Genomic DNA, 17,839 nt, shown 5'->3' on the forward strand with positions numbered 1-17,839 from the left:
ACATCAGTTACTTATTCTATGCTATGCTATGGATTGGCGCTTGCGCACGCAGCGACAGGCAGTGAATGAGGTTGGCGTCCTGTGTGTTTGTTTTTATCTGGTTTTTTAAGTCGTAAATGTCCCGACGTTTGTTTGTTTAAAGTATGTTTAAATAAGTCTGTCTAAATAACTAGTCTTGAAAACAACGATATCATCGGAAAATGGAACTGTTTTACCCGATTGTAATCTGGATTCTGGTATCCTGCCTGCTGTTTTCCCAAGACGTGAAGGCCCAAACAAGAATCTTGTACAGCCGAGATCAGCTGCTTCAACTTCGCACAGAAAGCGTGCCTAGAAGTTTAGATACAGGTCTACGTCTACATTTGCCAGACTGTATACGAAAAGATCATAAGCCCGAACGTTCGATATGGCAGAGGAAAAAGAGGAAGCGGGGCAAACGTGGAGGGGTCCGGCTACGTTTGAAGAAACAATGCTTGAAAAGGATCCCCCTACCAACAATGATACTGGGGAATGTTCAGTCCCTAAGGAATAAGATTGACGAGCTGCAGGGAAACGTCCGGCTACACAAGGACTTTGGGGAATGCTGTGTTTTGGCTTTCACGGAGACCTGGTTGTCCAACTGCGACCAGGACCGTGATTTGTGGATTGACGGCTTCGGAACGCCTATTCGGACGGACAGGATTGCCAACGTAACGGGGAAGACACACGGCGGTGGGGTATGTGTATACCTAAACAAACGTTACTGTACCTCTGTGACTGTTAGAGAAAACATCTGTTTACCTGATATTGAGCTCCTGTCCGTGTCAATCCGCCCATTCTATCTGCCACGAGAGTTCCCTCAAATCTTTCTGACAGTGGTGTACATCCATCCTAAGGCAAATGCTGCCACAGCCTGTAATGTCATTTTGGATGTCACCCAAAAACTTCAATCACTCTCACCCGACGCTCCGAATTTTATTTTAGGTGATTTTAATCATGTCACCCTTAAAAAGACAATGAGAGATTTTTATCAGTATGTCACCTGTCCAACCAGACGGGGAAAGACACTGGATCTCTGTTATGGCTCGGTGAAGGACGCTTACAAATCGATTGCACTGCCCCCGTTGGGCTCAGCGGACCACAACTGTATTCAATTAATCCCTAAGTACAAGTCTGTTTTGAGAAGAGAGCAAATACAAATTAAAGAAGTAAAGGAATGGACTGATGAATCAGTTATGTGTCTTCAGGAGTGCTATGAGTGTACAGACTGGGACGTTTTTAAGGAATCATGTAATGATCTGGATGTGATTACTGATGTTGTATGTTCATATGTAGCTTTCTGTAGGGATATGATTATCCCCTGTAAACAAATTAAGATTTACCCTAATAACAAGCCATGGGTGAATGGGTCTATTAAAAATTGTTTACTGAAAAAAAGGCAAGCTCACAAGAACGGCATTGCCACTGACCTGCATGTAGCCACAAAAGAGCTAAAAACTGAGATATCCAAAGCAAAACAACGATATAAGTCTAAACTCGAAAAAAGGATGGCTGAGAACAATCTTGGCTCTGCCTGGTCCAGTATGAAAATTATAGCAGGTGTCCAGAACCAGAGTAACAGCAGCCATGTCTGTCTTGAGGGGTTTAAATCTGATAATGAACTGGCCAATGCATTGAACTGTTTTTATAACCGTTTTGACAAGTTTGACTTTAGTCAGGAAGTTGTAGAACTGAAAGATAAACTTAAAGATAATAAATACATCAGCATCACATGCAGAGATGTTGAAAATGTCTTTTCTACGACAAAAATGAATAAAAGTCAGGGACCAGATAACATCTGTGGACGGGTAATTAAGTCATGTACAAAAGAATTGAGCCCAATATTCCATTTTATTTTTAATAAATCTCTGCAGACACAACATGTACCCAAGATTTGGAAACATGCTGTTGTGGTTCCCGTCCCCAAATGCTGTAGGCCAAATAATCTGAATGATTTTAGACCAATTGCTTTAACTTCAATCTTAATGAAGAATTTTGAAAAGCTGATAAGGCTACAAATTTTAAGATATACTGAACATGCATTGGACCCCATGCAGTTTGCCTATAGGCCAAATAGAGGAGTAGAAGATGCCACCCTTACACTACTCCATGTTCTTCTCAAACATCTTGAAGGAAGTGGGTCCCATGCTCAAATTTTGTTTATTGATTTTTCATCTGCTTTTAATACAATTCAGCCACATATTCTAGTTAATCGTCTTTTAGAACAATTTGATATTAGCTTTAACCTTGTTGGATGGATATTGGACTTTTTAACAGACAGGACACAAAAGGTTAGGGTAAACGGAGTTATGTCTGATCAGCTCTGCTCCTCCACAGGCTCACCACAAGGGTGTGCTCTTTCACCCCTCTTGTTTATTCTGTACACAAACATGTGTCAGAGCAAATATGCTAATAGGACCATTATGAAATATGCTGATGACTCTGTCATCGTAAGCCTTTTACAGAAGGACGAAAGAGGCCATGGACCAATAATAGATGACTTTGTCCAATGGTGTGAGGATTCACACCTTCAGTTAAACATATCAAAAACAAAAGACATGCACATTGACTTTGGGAAACACCTAAGATATGAGACCACCATTATGAAGGGCGAAACAGTGGAACAAGTTAAATCTTATAAATATTTAGGGACAATAATTGACTCTAAATTAAACTTCCAGGAGAATTCTGAAGTTGTATGTAAGAAAGGACAACAGCGGTTACACTGCTTGAGGAAGTTGTTTCATTTTAATGTTGATAAGACCATGATGATTTTATTCTACCGCACTTTCATTGAATCAATTGTGTCCTTTTCTCTGGCCTCATGGTTCGGCCACGTTCCTCTGATATACAAGAACAACCTAAATCAAATAGTGAAATGGTCAAGTAAACTGACTGGCGAGTCACATCTACACCCCTCTTCACTGTATGCAAGACAGCTACAGCGGATAGCGATGGCTATCCTAGCTGATAGTAGACATCCCTTGTACAGTGAGTTCCAGTACCTTCCCTCTGGGCGGAGACTGATGGTACCAGGCTGCAGAACAAATAGGTTCAAAAACTGTTTTGTTCCAGCTGCGATTACACTGTTAAACAAGAGGTAATCCCCCTTCCTCCACATACCAGTTATGTCAGTACAGTTTGTACCTTTTTATTTATTTTATTTTTATTTATCTGTTTTTTTGTTTTTTTCTTTTTTTATGTATATGTGTTATGTGTTTGTAGTCTATATGTATGGACATCTATACCTTTCTCATGAACTGCAAAACCAGTTTACCCACGGGTACTAATAAAGTAACTTGAACTTGAACTTGAACTTATTCAGGCAAGTAATGCATATTTAGACTGTTGTCCATGTAAGTATTGCATATGTAGACTGTTATGCAGGTACAAATTGCATATTTAGACTGTTATTTAGGTAAGTATTGCATATTTAGACTGCTATTCAGGTAAGAATAGCATCTCCAATATTTTTGTTAAGTATCGTATCTTAAGACTTACTCAAGTAAGTATTAATTATTCACATGGTTATTTAGGTAGCTGGCTTGTGTATTCGGATCTGCATTGTGTATAATAGTGTATATAGGAGTTGTAAAGTTACTCACCAGGAGATGGTGGACGACAGTAATCGTGCTCCATAGCATTAGCATTCGGCTCGGTTAGCATAGCTTCCCTGCTCTCTCTCTCTCCCGTGGCAGCTTCAGTGTTCAAACCGAGACGAGTACTTGCCCTCTCGTAAGGTGTCAGACGATCTTCATGTCGACTTCCAAAATGATTGCAGGTGAATGGTGATGGAACTGATCCTTCTTTAGCCTGGCTCTGCTTCCTCCCTCTTTCACATACAGCTCCTCCGACCTGAAGTGCGTATGTACTGCCGCGCACAACCGTAAATGTGGCACTTTCCTCTCTCCTAATAGCTGATATCCATTTACAACGTAAATGTTTGTCCTTTGGAAAGTCGTAGAAACTCAGGTTTGGTTGTTTCCGTTTGTTGTTTGAGCAGAAAGGCACGCTGCAGTAGCACTTGCTATGCTGCTCCATATTGTCTCTACGTTCTACCCGCGATGTTTACCCTGCTATTTTTTACTTCCGCATTCCAAACCCAGAAATGTGAAAAGGGTTCATTGGTCAGCGTCAGGGAGCACATTGTGGAGCATGTCAAACTAGGCGATAAAATACAAAAAATTCTAACATGCTAGTCTTTTCGTCGGACAGTCCGACGGCGTCGCTCACGTCAAATTATTGCTCGTGGACTATGTTATAGTACACGGACCTTTGTCGCTCGCGACACTGAAATTTGGATCCGACGCAGGCAATTTGTCGGCTCCGACAAAATCGGGTCAAAATCGGGCTAAATTCGTGTAGTCTGAACCGGCCATTAGCGTAGTAAAGATCCACATTAACTTCACTCAGTGAACGTTTGAAGTCCTCTAGATAAATGGTGAAACGCTGGGTCTTCATTTTAGTTGTGGTGCAGAAGGCGCCAAGAAAATCTTCTCTTGAGCATGCGCATTAGTTTCACCACTACCACTATTGCTCGCCCAACACAGTTTTTTACTTTGGACTTGACATGTTGACTGAGAACCATAATGCTCATTCACTGAACACAAAATATTAAGTTGAATGATAAAAATGCAGCAGCTGATGGCACAATTCGTTTTTTGTTTTTGGAGTAACTATTTTTATGTTTCATGCTTTGCCCACATACATTTTTATATTCACAGAACATAAGCAAACAAAGATTTTTTACAGTGTATTATGTGATAATTATTTGACTGAATAAAGAATTATCATCATCATCATCATCAAATAAATGACAATTGACAAATACTTAAACTTAAACAAAGACATCAATCAATCAATCAATCAAATTTTATTTATATAGCGCTTTTTACAACAGTTGTTGTCACAAAGCAGCTTTACAAGTGCCGAGTCCTAGCCCCCAGTGAGCAAGCCAAGGGCGACAGTGGCAAGGAAAAACTCCCTAGTTTTTTGCATGAGGAAGAAACCTTGAGAGGACATGACTGACAGGTGTGGGTGGTGCCACACGTGACACACACTCTGTATACATACATGTTTCAGCAATGTACAATATTCTGTAGAAATCTTGTGCACACATACATGTTTCAGCTTTCTAATAAACAATTATTCAAGGTTACCACCTGATCAATAATACCTAATAATAATTACCCCGGTTACAAACACCATTAACATCTAATGGGGTATATGAGAGGGGTGTGGGGTACATGAGAGGGGTGTGGGGTATATGAGAGGGGTGTGGGGTATATTAGAGGGGTGTGGAGTATATGAGAGGTGTGGGGTATATGAGGGGTGTGGGGTACAGGAGAGGGGTGTGGGGTATATGAGGGGTGTGGGGTATATGAGAGCTGTGGGGTACAGGAGAGGGGTGTGGGGTATATGAGGGGTGTGGGGTATATGAGAGGGGTGTGGGGTACATGAGAGGGGTGTGGGGTATATGAGGGGTGTGTGGGGTATATGAGAGCTGTGGGGTACATGAGAGGGGTGTGGGGTATATGAGGGGTGTGGGGTACATGAGAGGGGTGTGGGGTACAGGAGAGGGGTGTGGGGTATATGAGAGAGGCAGGGTGAGGAAGAGGAGAGCAGGGTTGGCGACTGGAAACAGGTGGGGAGGAAAGAAGGATTAAGAGATTAGAAGTCCTCTAAAAAGGAGACAGAGCGGAAGTCTGATCACTTTTCTCACAGCAGACACAGACAGTACAGAAGGAGCCTTGTACAGGTACAGGTAAGACAAACATTCACACATCACTTACCTAAGCAGGTATGTATTTACAGCACTGTAAATACCTTTGGTATTTTAGCAATGGCATAATTACAAAATATAAATCTTTCTCAGTGTATTTATTAATAATCAAACAGAAAATGCAGGAATATATACACAAAAAAAAAACAATTTTCAGGACAAAATGAGTTTTACAGGCTAAGGTCAGTATATAGTGTAACACTTTGGCACTATGTACATCATGACCTGTTTTAGGAGACCCATTCTAAGTATATATACATATACAGCTGTTATGTACGTATACACATACATGTATGTATATATGTACATATATTCAGTGTTCTGGTTAGAGACTATGGAACTGAATATGTGTTGTCTGAATGCCATGGAAGTAAAGCCTGATGCACCTCAAATAATTACAAAAATAATTACATAAATAAAATTTATATAAATGTAAATAAAATGTTTTCGCTATAGATCTGAGTGTTTAATGTCAATCCGCATGGTTCTGAGACAGCTATGCTCAGTTCATTAAAGATTACAGTTACATAACAGAACAGGACAGGGTGAACTTTGACCTAATAAGCTTAAAAAGAGCATGAGAGTCCAGAAGGAAGAGGATAAACGGGAGAGTGGGGTTTACGTGGGTAGAGGACAGACACACTGCTCAAATAAGGACGTATTAAGAGTATTAAGAACTAATAGGACAGAAACACACCAGAAAGGTATGTGTTAGAGCCACATATAGAGAAGAGCACAGCAGAGTTACAGTAGATTCTGTGGAATTGTGGAGATGTGGAAAAACACCTGATTCAGAGCAGGCAGTTTGGGCCATAATGTAATTCCAGTTTGGGCCATAATGCAGTTCCAGTTTGGGCCATAATTAGTGGTGTCAATACCAGGTTCAGAAATTAAAAGTCCTCACCAGGATTTTGCTCAAGCTTGCTGGAATTGACACCTCTAGCCATAATGTAGTTCCAGTTTGGGCCATAATGTAGTTCCAGTTTGGGCCATAATGTAGTTCCAGTTTGGGCCATAATGTAGTTCCAGTTTGGGCCATAATGTAGTTCCAGTTTGGGCCATAATGTAGTTCCAGTCACTCTCCTCTTTGCTCTCATGAGTTCAAGCAGGCATGGAGTGTAACGAAGGTTAGCTACACATAAATGTTTCCTCCTCCGAGTAAATATAATTCTTCGATCTAGTGAGTTAACTTATGCTAATGTAGGAATTTAACATTCTGAGGGCCCATATGACTCACAAGATTTCACAGATATAACCTAAACTATTAACTGGTGTATTATGATACATTTATTTGTAATGATAAAACATTAGTGTGAGCATCAAACTTCATCATGTTTCCTACATCACTGCATCAGACCTGAACTTACAACTTCAATTCTAAACTTGAGCCATCTTCTTCATAAAACTGCGTAGTGCTTCTGTGCTGTCTGTTAGTCAGACTGAGTGTTTTTCTGTAGTGAAGGTTTTATTTGAAGCCATGTCAAACCTGAAAATGTTTTCATTCATATATATAACACAGGTATAGTGATTCATATATATAACACAGGTATAGTGATTCATGTATACAACACAGGGGTTCTCAACTGGTCTCCGCCCAGGACCCACAATCTCTCATGATCATTAAGTCACAACCCACTTTTATTTTATTTAATAAAAATGCTATAACAAATTAAATGGGTAAACAATTAGTGGTTACCATAGCAACAAAAATGGTTTGCATGTCTGATGTTTGCCTCTCTGTCTTTTTTCAAGATAAAAGACGAGTATAATGGCATTAAGAGCATTAATAATTATTATTATTTTACAAGCTGTCCATCCGTGATCCACCCAGAACGTGTCACACCAGTTGAGAGTCATTGATATAAGATCATTGATATTCATATAAATATTGATATAAGATCATTGATATTCATATATAAACTTACACGTGTGGTTCTTGTTCCTTTCTGCTTGTCTGTCTATATTTCTGTGTCTCTGAGATAAGGTATGAACACAGGAACAGCAGGAAGTGGCCTGACTCTGCCAGCAGGTGGCGCCGGACCCACTACACCTAAGAAAGGCCCACCCAAATTTAAACAGAGGCAGACCCGCACATTTAAGAGCAAGGCCCCTAAACCTGGACAGAAAGGGTGAGACACACACAAACGCACACACACACACACGCACACACGCGCGCGCACACACACATGCGCACACACACGCACACACACACGCACGCACGCACACACACGTGCACGCACACACACACACACACACCCACGCATGCACGCACCCACAAACAGACACACAAACACACACACACATACACACACGCACGCATGCACACACACATACATACACACACACACAGACAGACACACAAACACACACACATACACACAGACACACAAACACAGACACGCACACACACACACACACACACACGCACGCACGCACACACATATACACACACACACACTACACTCACGCACACCACACATACACACACCACACGCACACACACAAACACAGACACACACACACACAGACACACACACGCACGCACACACACACACGCTCATACTATTAGTGTTACAGTGTGAGTCAGTAGTGTTTTACTGATCTGTTTGTTTCAGGTTTGGTGATGACATTCCTGGAATGGAAGGACTTGGAACAGGTGGGAGCACACACACACACACACCACACGCACGCACACCACACATATACACACACATACACACACACACACACCACACGCACGCACACCACACATATACACACACACACACACACACCACACGCACGCACACACACATACACACACACCACACACATATATACACAACACAGACACACATACACACAGACATACAGACCACACACACACACACCACACACATACACACACACACACACACATACACACAGAAAATTGTAATATTGAAAGATTTGAAACATGAACTGAGAATTATAATTGGCTGTCTAAAGTTATTCTCAGGCTATGGATAGTTTCCTATGGTGATACCAGGTAGTTCTCAAAAGATGTCATGGTTAGGATTAAGGTTCTGGGGTGTACAGAAGCATTTTTTTTTTGCTGGGATTGAGGTTCAAGTGGTGGGTTCAACCTTGAAGAAATGTCAATCAAGCATGCTGATATGCGCCAGGAAACCTGAGAGTCAGAAGGTTGGAAGAAGGATTATCAGCATAGCAGTTGTAGGAGAAGCCATAAGAAGAAATGTCAGCAAAGGAACAGAATACAGGTCTACATGGTGTTAGCAAAGGAACGTAATACAGGTCTACATGGTGTTAGCAAAGGAACCTCATACAGGTCTACATGGTGTTAGCAAAGGAACGTAATACAGGTCTACATGGTGATATCAAAGGAACGGAATACAGGTCTACATGGTGTTAGCAAAGGAACGTAATACAGGTCTACATGGTGTTATCAAAGGAACGTAATACAGGTCTACATGGTGATATCAAAGGAACGGAATACAGGTCTACATGGTGTTATCAAAGGAACGTAATACAGGTCTACATGGTGTTAGCAAAGGAACGTAATACAGGTCTACATGGTGTTATCAAAGGAACGTAATACAGGTCTACATGGTGTTAGCAAAGGAACGTAATACAGGTCTACATGGTGTTATCAAAGGAACGTAATACAGGTCTACATGGTGATATCAAAGGAACGGAATACAGGTCTACATGGTGTTAGCAAAGGAACGTAATACAGGTCTACATGGTGTTATCAAAGGAACGTAATACAGGTCTACATGGTGTTATCAAAGGAATGTAATACAGGTTTACATGGTGATATCAAAGGAACGTAATACAGGTCTACATGGTGTTATCAAAGGAACGGAATACAGGTCTACATGGTGTTATCAAAGGAACGTAATACAGGTCTACATGGTGTTATCAAAGGAACGTAATACAGGTCTACATGGTGTTATCAAAGGAACGGAATACAGGTCTACATGGTGTTATCAAAGGAACGGAATACAGGTCTACATGGTGTTAGCAAAGGAACGGAATACAGGTCTACATGGTGTTATCAAAGGAACGGAATACAGGTCTACATGGTGTTATCAAAGGAACGGAATACAGGTCTACATGGTGATATCAAAGGAACGGAATACAGGTCTACATGGTGTTAGCAAAGGAACGTAATACAGGTCTACATGGTGTTAGCAAAGGAACGTAATACAGGTCTACATGGTGTTAGCAAAGGTGAATCACAACAAATCGTGGTTGTTCAGTGAACCGGTGAAAACTTGCATTGTCCCAGTCTGGATAGACTCACTGAATGGATGTTGCTGATGGTGACGTTGTCAGTAATTATGTGCTGTTGAAGTTGTCGGAAACGTATACAGTTGTTTGCTCTGACCATATTGATGATGGTCTCTTTCTGTTCTGAAGTGGATAGCCACCCACCAAGGGGTAGTCTAGTACATGATGTAGTATGTATAGAGGGGTAGTCTAGTACATGATGTAGTATGTATAGAGGGGTAGTCTAGTACATGACGTAGTATGTATAGAGGACAGGTCTACTTATCTATTCTCATTTTGAATTGTCTGAATGATGCTACAGTGTAGCAGCACAGATAAGGTTGGACCCTTTACCTCCAGAAAACCCAACGCATGCTTGACCACATGGTCAACCAGAGTGACTCTGATCTCATACATTATGGTTGCTCATCCTCTTCCTCATTCTCGTACTCTTCATCATCATCTCTATGCAGTATTGAACAAGATTTGCAACTTGTGGCCTCTTTATAGGAATTAGGCTCTGATGTCTACAAATTAGCTAGAAGTGTTGTAACCTGTGAGAACTGGGTTTGGTATTTTGGTAGGTGAGTCTGGCAGTTACATGGCAGTGTTTTCTAAAGGAAACACATGGTTTTCAGTTTTGAATGTTGTGTCTTATGCGAACAAATGTGTTTAAAGTTTTGCAAAAAAGTGTGTTTTAGCATTTCTAAATGAGTGTAAGGCAGAGAATGTGCTTAAGGTTTAGCGCACCTGGTCAATAGATAGGCTACATGGGTTAGTGGTTTCAGAAATTGTACATGGAAAACAAAGACAATGATGGGGGGGGGGGGGCAAACGTGACACATGTGGACCTTCTCCATGTCACATGATGGGACTGATGCTTCAGAGAGGAACTACTGATGTGGACCCATGCAGAGGCTGACGTGAAGAGGGACGAGGATGTTGTGGTTACTGTGTCAAAATAAGAAGAATTTGGCTGCTCTGGCAGAATGAAGTTCCTCAGTCAACGTGATGAGGGCTGTTTCTGGTGAACGTGTGGGTTCTTGGCCGGACTGACTAGTTTCATGGCGCTGGTCCTGGGTGAGGCAGAGATAGTTGATGGTTTTCAAGGGTCACTGCTCTGACTTGCTCCTCTGTTTATCTATTTTATGTAGTTATCCAAACTATAGCTAGCTAGCTTACAAGACTGCTGTTTATACTAGCCGTTCAGTGTGCCATAAATGAACAAACAAATAAGGAAGTAACTAAACAAATGCTTCCCTTCTATTCCCTCTCTTATAACCCAGACTTCACGGTGGTGTGTCCCTGGGAGGCCTTTGGAGATATGGAGCTCAGTGACCTGGCTAAATACGGCATCATTTAAACTGCATCTCCAGATTCCACTTCTCCACCCTTTCTCACTCACACCACCTCTGTTGCTTGTGTGCAGTTACGCCACACTGCATGTTCCTGCAGCTTGGTCTAATAAAAGAAGCTTATTTAAACACACACATATTAATATGCTATTTATGATTGTGTATTATTATTGTAATCATTGTTGTTGTTATTGTCACTTTTCTTGTTGTTATTGTTATTAATATGCAACATTTTATACTGAATTTACCCAATGTGATAAACTCACCTTCCTCACCTGAATATGGGTGTGGTTTGATAACTCCTCCCATAGTTACGCTTGGGTGTGGTTTGATAACTCCTCCCATAGTTACGCGTAGGTGTGGTTTGATAACTCCTCCCATAGTTACACGTAGGTGTGGTATGCCTCCACTCGTCCATTTGTTTGGATGAATTTTGTTGTATTATAAATAACACAGTGTTTTTAATATTAACACAATTCTAATATTAAAAACAAGAGAAATGCATTAAGCATAATAGTGTGTGCAAGATGCTTTTGCAAATCAAAGTAACACAATGGCAAAAATAAAAATATCTACACTCACTAACAGGGTTTACAGATACTGACATGGTTCATTTCTCCTCCCCCACTGGATACCTCAGGCAAAAATAGTCCTGATGTAATGATTTAGTGTATTTTAGTGTGTGAGACATTAAGTCTTGCAGATAGCTGGCACTGTATCTTTCTTTAAGCTGGATAACTCTGCTTAAACCCAATTTGACGTCTGAGGCACATTAAATCTGTACAATATATGCAGTGTCCAGCAGGGGGAACTGATGAGCAATCATGGCTTGATTTTTCCCATTTAGCTGATAGCAGGAAGTGGGTGTGTCTATTCCCTGCTGCTGATATCTGGACACACAAAGTTAAGGGTCTCAGCGTCAGCAACAAACTGTATGTTTTTACCCTTTACACCATGCAGGTCCACCTTAAAAAATCACAGGTCCTTTATTACTGACCCTAACCTATGGTCCTTTATTACAGTGTTGAACACACAAGTGGTGTTATCCTGGATGTTAATCAAACTATCCAGACCTTCAGATACTTTTATAAAACATACCATTTGACAATAAAGTTATAAGAAATAAATTAATACTGAGCACCAAAATCCCAATCACTACAGTGTGAAGCACATGGATGAATTCCTGGGTAATTTAGGGTTAGGGTTGTCAGTGCTTTGTACTGTATTGGACTTTGTGCTGTGATTGGCTGGGCTGGTAAGGTTTTACCACCACGAGGTGAAATGAAACAGGACTCCACCATCAGGAGACAGTTTTAGTTCTGATAGCAAAGCTGGCCAATAAACATTTGTGCCAATACAATAGTAAAGAACAAATGGAAACACTCATACTTAAAACCACCAACAAAGGTTAAAGGACTTAGTTGTATATTATCACATCAAAGATAACAGTAATATAATCACATATCACTCATCATTACAAGTGACATTTCCCAAAGCAGTATGAGATGAGACATGTTGACCCTGCAGCTGGAGGAGTCAGTGTGAGGGGAAAATAGTTTTTCTTCATTTCATATTTTAAAATGTAAAGTGTCACTTTACAGTAACCATTAATAAATCATTTATTTGATAAATTATAACTTGAGTTCATTAATGTTAATCAATAAGGTCAAACACCTAAATGGACAATACTGACCTGTTGAACGTGGGCTCGATATTTGGCAAGCAACAGGTTATGTTCTCTTAATTAATGTGTATTTGACCAACTATTCATAACCATTTTAAAAGGGACCTAGGGTTATGGTTAGGGACCTAATCCTAGGGACTTTTATTGTGAAATTGTGATTTACTGTAAAGTTGCACTTTCATATATATATATATATATATATATATATATATATATATATATATATATATATATATATATATATGTGTGTGTGTGTGTGTGTGTTTGTATTGTATATATAGATACATACACACACACACACACACAGTATATATTATATACACACACATACAAAACACACACACTCACCGACCACTATATTAGGTTGTTAGGTACACCTTGTTTATACCTTTATTAGGTACACCTTGCTGCCCCCTTTTGTCTTCAGAACTGCCTTAATCCTTCATGGCAGATTCAACAAGGTACTGGAAACATTCCTCAGAGAGTCTGGTTCATATTGACATGATAACATCACACAGTTGCTGCAGATTTGTCAGCTGCACATCCATGATGTGAATCTCCCGTTCCCCACATCCCAAAGGTGCTTGTCGTGTTCAAGAAACCAATCTGAGATGATTCGTGCTTTATGATATGATGCGATATCCTGCTGGAAGTAGCCATCAGAAGATGGTACACTGTGGTCATAAAGGATGGACGTGGTCAGCAACAATACTCAGGTAGACTGTGGCATTGACATGATGCTCAGTTGGTACTAATGGGTCCAAAGTGTTCCAGGAAAATATCCCCCACACCATTGACCCACCACCAGCAGCCTGAACCGATGATACAAGGCAGGATGGATCCATGCTTTCATGTTGTTGATGCCAGATTCTGATCCTACCATCTGAATGTCGCAGCAGAACCAGGCAAAAAATTTTCAATCTTCTATTGTCCAATTTTGGTGAGCCTGTGTGAACTGTAGCCTCAGGTTCCTGTTCTTAGCTGTGGTCTTCTGCTGCTGTAGCCCATCCACCTCAAGGTTCGACGTGTTGTGTGTTCAGAGATGCTCTTCTGCATGCCTCAGTTGTAACGACTGGTTATTTGAGTTACTATTGCCATTCTGTCAACTCAAATCAGTCTGGCCATTCTCCTCTGACCTGTTTCTGAAATACTCAGACCAGCCCGTCTGGTACCAACATGCCACGTTCAAAGTCACTTAAATCATCTACATCAGGGGTTCTCAACTGGTCTCAGCCCGGGACCCACTTTTTCTCATTGTCATTAAGTCGCGACCCATTAAAGAAAAAAAAGTTGTAGGTTGCCATACACCATGCACTTTATGTAATACAACTTGTTTGGTGGTCTTATGAAGGACCTTTTAAAAGTTATTGAAATTATTTTAAAAAACAGAGTATGTAGTGTTCTGGGGCCTCCACGACCGCCCCTTGCGTCCGTGTTAAGGTAATTTGTAGACGGTGCCTTAGACGTTGCAGTGGTGAAAGTTGCACATTTAAAATAACATGTTGTCTGCTATTTAAAATACGTCTATTCCTGACGTAAACAAAGTTGTAGATGTTTGTCTTAGTTGCCAGAAATAAGAATTTTCATATTCTGGCACTTTTGCTAATACTGTCAAAGTTATTGAAGAAAGAATTAAGAATATGTGGACGTGAAACAAACTTTACTAGTATGCATACGAGTGATTTTTGATACCATTAAAATTACCTTAAAACTATGTACAGCTATAAAGAAGTGTGTCCTCTTTGGGTCCGACACAGAGATACGGTCTCTGGTCCGACAGAGATGTAGACCGGAAAAAATGCGATATTTTTCGCTTGGCCATTTTCAACGCTTAGCGATTAGCGCTCCGCTGCTTTGCGAGTCACGCTGGTGATCAGATTCCCGCATTTGTTGATGGGAAGTGAAATAATTATATTACTCGCAAATTTAAATTTATGGTCGCGATTGCGACGATTGTAGTCGCAATCTGGAGCCCTGTCATGTCTGACGGGTGCCTCTCTGTATTTTTTCAGGATAAAAGGTGAGTACAAAATTAGAAGAGTAGCATATTAATTTTTTTACAAACTGTCCGCGACCCACCCAGAACGTGTCCCACCAGTTGAGAATCACTGATCTACATGACTAAATGCATTGAGTTACTGCCATCTGATTTGTTGATTCGACATTTGTGTTAATGAGCAGTTGGACAGGTGTACCTAATAAAGTGGCTGGTGAGTGTGTGTGTGTGTGTGTGTATATATATATTTATATATATATATATCTTTACCACTAGCTAACCCTAACCATGAACCTATCCCTAACCCTAGCTAACTCTAACCTTAGCTAACCATAACCCTAACCTTAGCTGATCCCAAACTTAGCTAACCCTAACATTAGCTAACCCTAACATTAACTAACCATTTCATTAGCAATTAAAGGGTTTTCATGGTGTTTCTTTATTGTTTCTTTAATCAGCTACAGGTAGAGGTCTTTTAGCTTAGTGTATGTGCATTTGAATTAACATTGAAATTGACTGTGTGTGTATGTGTGTATTCAGTGGCGTGCACAGACATTTTGGGGGGCAAGTGCTCGGGCGGGGGGGGGGCACTTTTTAGCGCACTTCATTATAAAAAAAATTACAAGCACATGTTGAATGAAATTTGACTTCTATTTGTAACATTCTCTAAACGTGAGATTTCAATGGAAAAAGTCACACCGCCAACTGATAAAATCCATATCCAATATTAACTATATACAGTCATTGTTAAGTCCTTCAGTTAACTTCTGTTTATCCTCCACTGTCTGCAGGCCTTGTTGCATATATTTTACTATTAGTAAATCAATATAGGCCTACAATTAAGACAGTAAAAAGCAGAGGTGGGGACTCGAGTCACATGACTTGGACTCGAGTCAGACTCGAGTCATTAATATTAAGACTTTTGACTTGACTTGAAAAAATATTCAGACTTAGACTTTTACACCAATAACTTGGGACTTGAATTGGACTTGAACCTGTTTACTTGCAAAGACTTGATTTTTTTAACCCCAAATCTAAATTTTAAAGCGCATATTAATATTTATAAAGTACGCCCCATTAATTTCATTTCCGTCCTTTTGACGCAGACCGATCCTCTGCTTTTCCACACTCTGTACGTGTGTGTGTGTGTGTGTGCATGAGCTGCAGCACAACCAATCAAATGGGGGGGGGGTCAGCAAACGTGAATTGTTACCGGGCGGGGTGTAAAATGGACACAAATTAAGTATTATATCGCGATCGATCGATCGCCAGTGGTTGGTGCCAGAGCGAACTAGTAACTCATTGAATCATAGATATGGATCAGAGGTAAATAAACTAGATTTTTTTTTTGGCGTGAGATATCGGAAGTGTGGCGTGTGAGCGTGTGAAGACAGTCAAATGCGTGTGTCTCACGCTCAATGCGTGAGAGTTGGCAAACCTGGGTTCTGTATCTGAACTCGGGAAAGAGAGCCTCTCTGTCACCATCATATCCAGTTCTATCTCAGCATGGATTGTGTATTTGAAGACATCTACGTCGAGAAAAAAATATATTGACAAAAGTAGAACGAGTTTTCAGCTATGGGGACATCATTCTACGGCCTCATCGTGCACAAATGACATAGCCTACAGACTTTTGGCCAGTTTGGTCTTTTGCAAATGCAATGCAGAATAGTTTACTGAAATGTCTAAAGTTGCAGATTCCTGTTAATTGTTCAGTTCTTATATTTGTTTGTCTTGTGTCACTCACACATGGACACACATGTTCTCCAAGAAACCAGATAAGAGAAGAGAGGGGAAAAATGCTGTTATGGTTCTTTGTATTGTACTGTGAAAATATCAGCACTTTTTATTTGAAGATGGAGTTCTACTTATGACTTTTTCACAGAATATTTATTTCTGGAAAATTGTAGTTTAAAGTATGAATATTTTTGCAGCTAATTTTAACAAATTGAACTGTGCAATAAAGAGGTGTAATTTAAATTTTTTTTTATACTTCGTGTTTTCAGTTGCACATGTTTTATCAAGATTTGAGGAGAATACAGATTTTAAAAAGAACACATGTCTATTATTTACATTTAAAATATACCTGCAACATTGGTTAAAAAAAAAAAGACTCGAAAGGACTTGAAATTCCAAGTTTCAGACTTGGGACTTGACTTGACTGTTGCCTGTCTTGACTCGAGACTTGACTTGACTTGACTGTCTTTGCTTGAGACTTGACTCGAGACTTGACTTGACTGTCTTTGCTTGAGACTTGACTCAGGACTTGAGGATAAAGACTTGGACTTACTTGAGACTTGCAAAACACTGACTTGGTCCCACCTCTGGTAAAAAGACCAAAAAGTAGGAGAAGGAGTATAGCAGGGCTCTCAAGTCTCACGCATTGAGCATGTGACACACGCATTTGACCGTTTTCACACGCTCACACGCCACACTTCCGATTTCACACGGCAAGAAAAAAAATCTAGTTTATTTACCTCCGATCCATACCTATGTTGCCCTCCACTGCCGATCGATCGCGATATACAAACCCCCCTCCCCCCCTGCTCAACAACCCACATTCGCCCCCCCCCCCACCCCCCGCTCAACAATTAACGTTCGCCCGTTTCTTCTTTCACAAACGAATAGGCCCTTTTCACAACAAAACGGAAATACGTCACCGCCGGGTAAAACAAGTTCCGGTACTCGCAGAAGATAGTTGTTGTCAATTCACCTCAGCATGGAGCGTGTGTTTACTTCATCCCTGTCGTCGC

At 40.5% G+C, this 17,839-nt stretch overlaps 1 protein-coding gene across 1 annotated transcript; it reads left to right on the forward strand.

Annotated features, from left to right (window-relative positions):
* Window positions 1-3,440: 3,440 nt before the first annotated feature.
* Window positions 3,441-11,595, forward strand: pde6hb (phosphodiesterase 6H, cGMP-specific, cone, gamma, paralog b). The gene is made up of 4 exons (XM_077010294.1): window positions 3,441-3,799; window positions 7,785-7,929; window positions 8,416-8,456; window positions 11,338-11,595. The coding sequence occupies exons 1-4, from the start codon at window positions 3,775-3,777 to the stop codon at window positions 11,412-11,414; spliced, it is 288 nt and encodes a 95-aa protein (XP_076866409.1). The 5' UTR covers window positions 3,441-3,774; the 3' UTR covers window positions 11,415-11,595.
* The last annotated feature ends 6,244 nt before the right edge of the window (window positions 11,596-17,839 follow it).

This window comes from Brachyhypopomus gauderio, chromosome 6 (genome assembly GCF_052324685.1).
Source record: "Brachyhypopomus gauderio isolate BG-103 chromosome 6, BGAUD_0.2, whole genome shotgun sequence".
In the NCBI taxonomy this organism is placed as follows: Eukaryota; Metazoa; Chordata; class Actinopteri; order Gymnotiformes; family Hypopomidae; genus Brachyhypopomus; species Brachyhypopomus gauderio.

What these genes read in the sequence shown, in the direction of transcription:
- pde6hb (XM_077010294.1), top strand. Translation starts at nt 3,775, where the DNA reads ATGTCGACTTCCAAAATGATTGCAG. An exon ending in GACTTCCAAAATGATTGCAG is followed by an intron (nt 3,800 to 7,784) that starts GTGAATGGTGAT and finishes CTCTGAGATAAG; the next exon opens with GTATGAACACAGGAACAGCA. An exon ending in CCTAAACCTGGACAGAAAGG is followed by an intron (nt 7,930 to 8,415) that starts GTGAGACACACA and finishes TGTTTGTTTCAG; the next exon opens with GTTTGGTGATGACATTCCTG.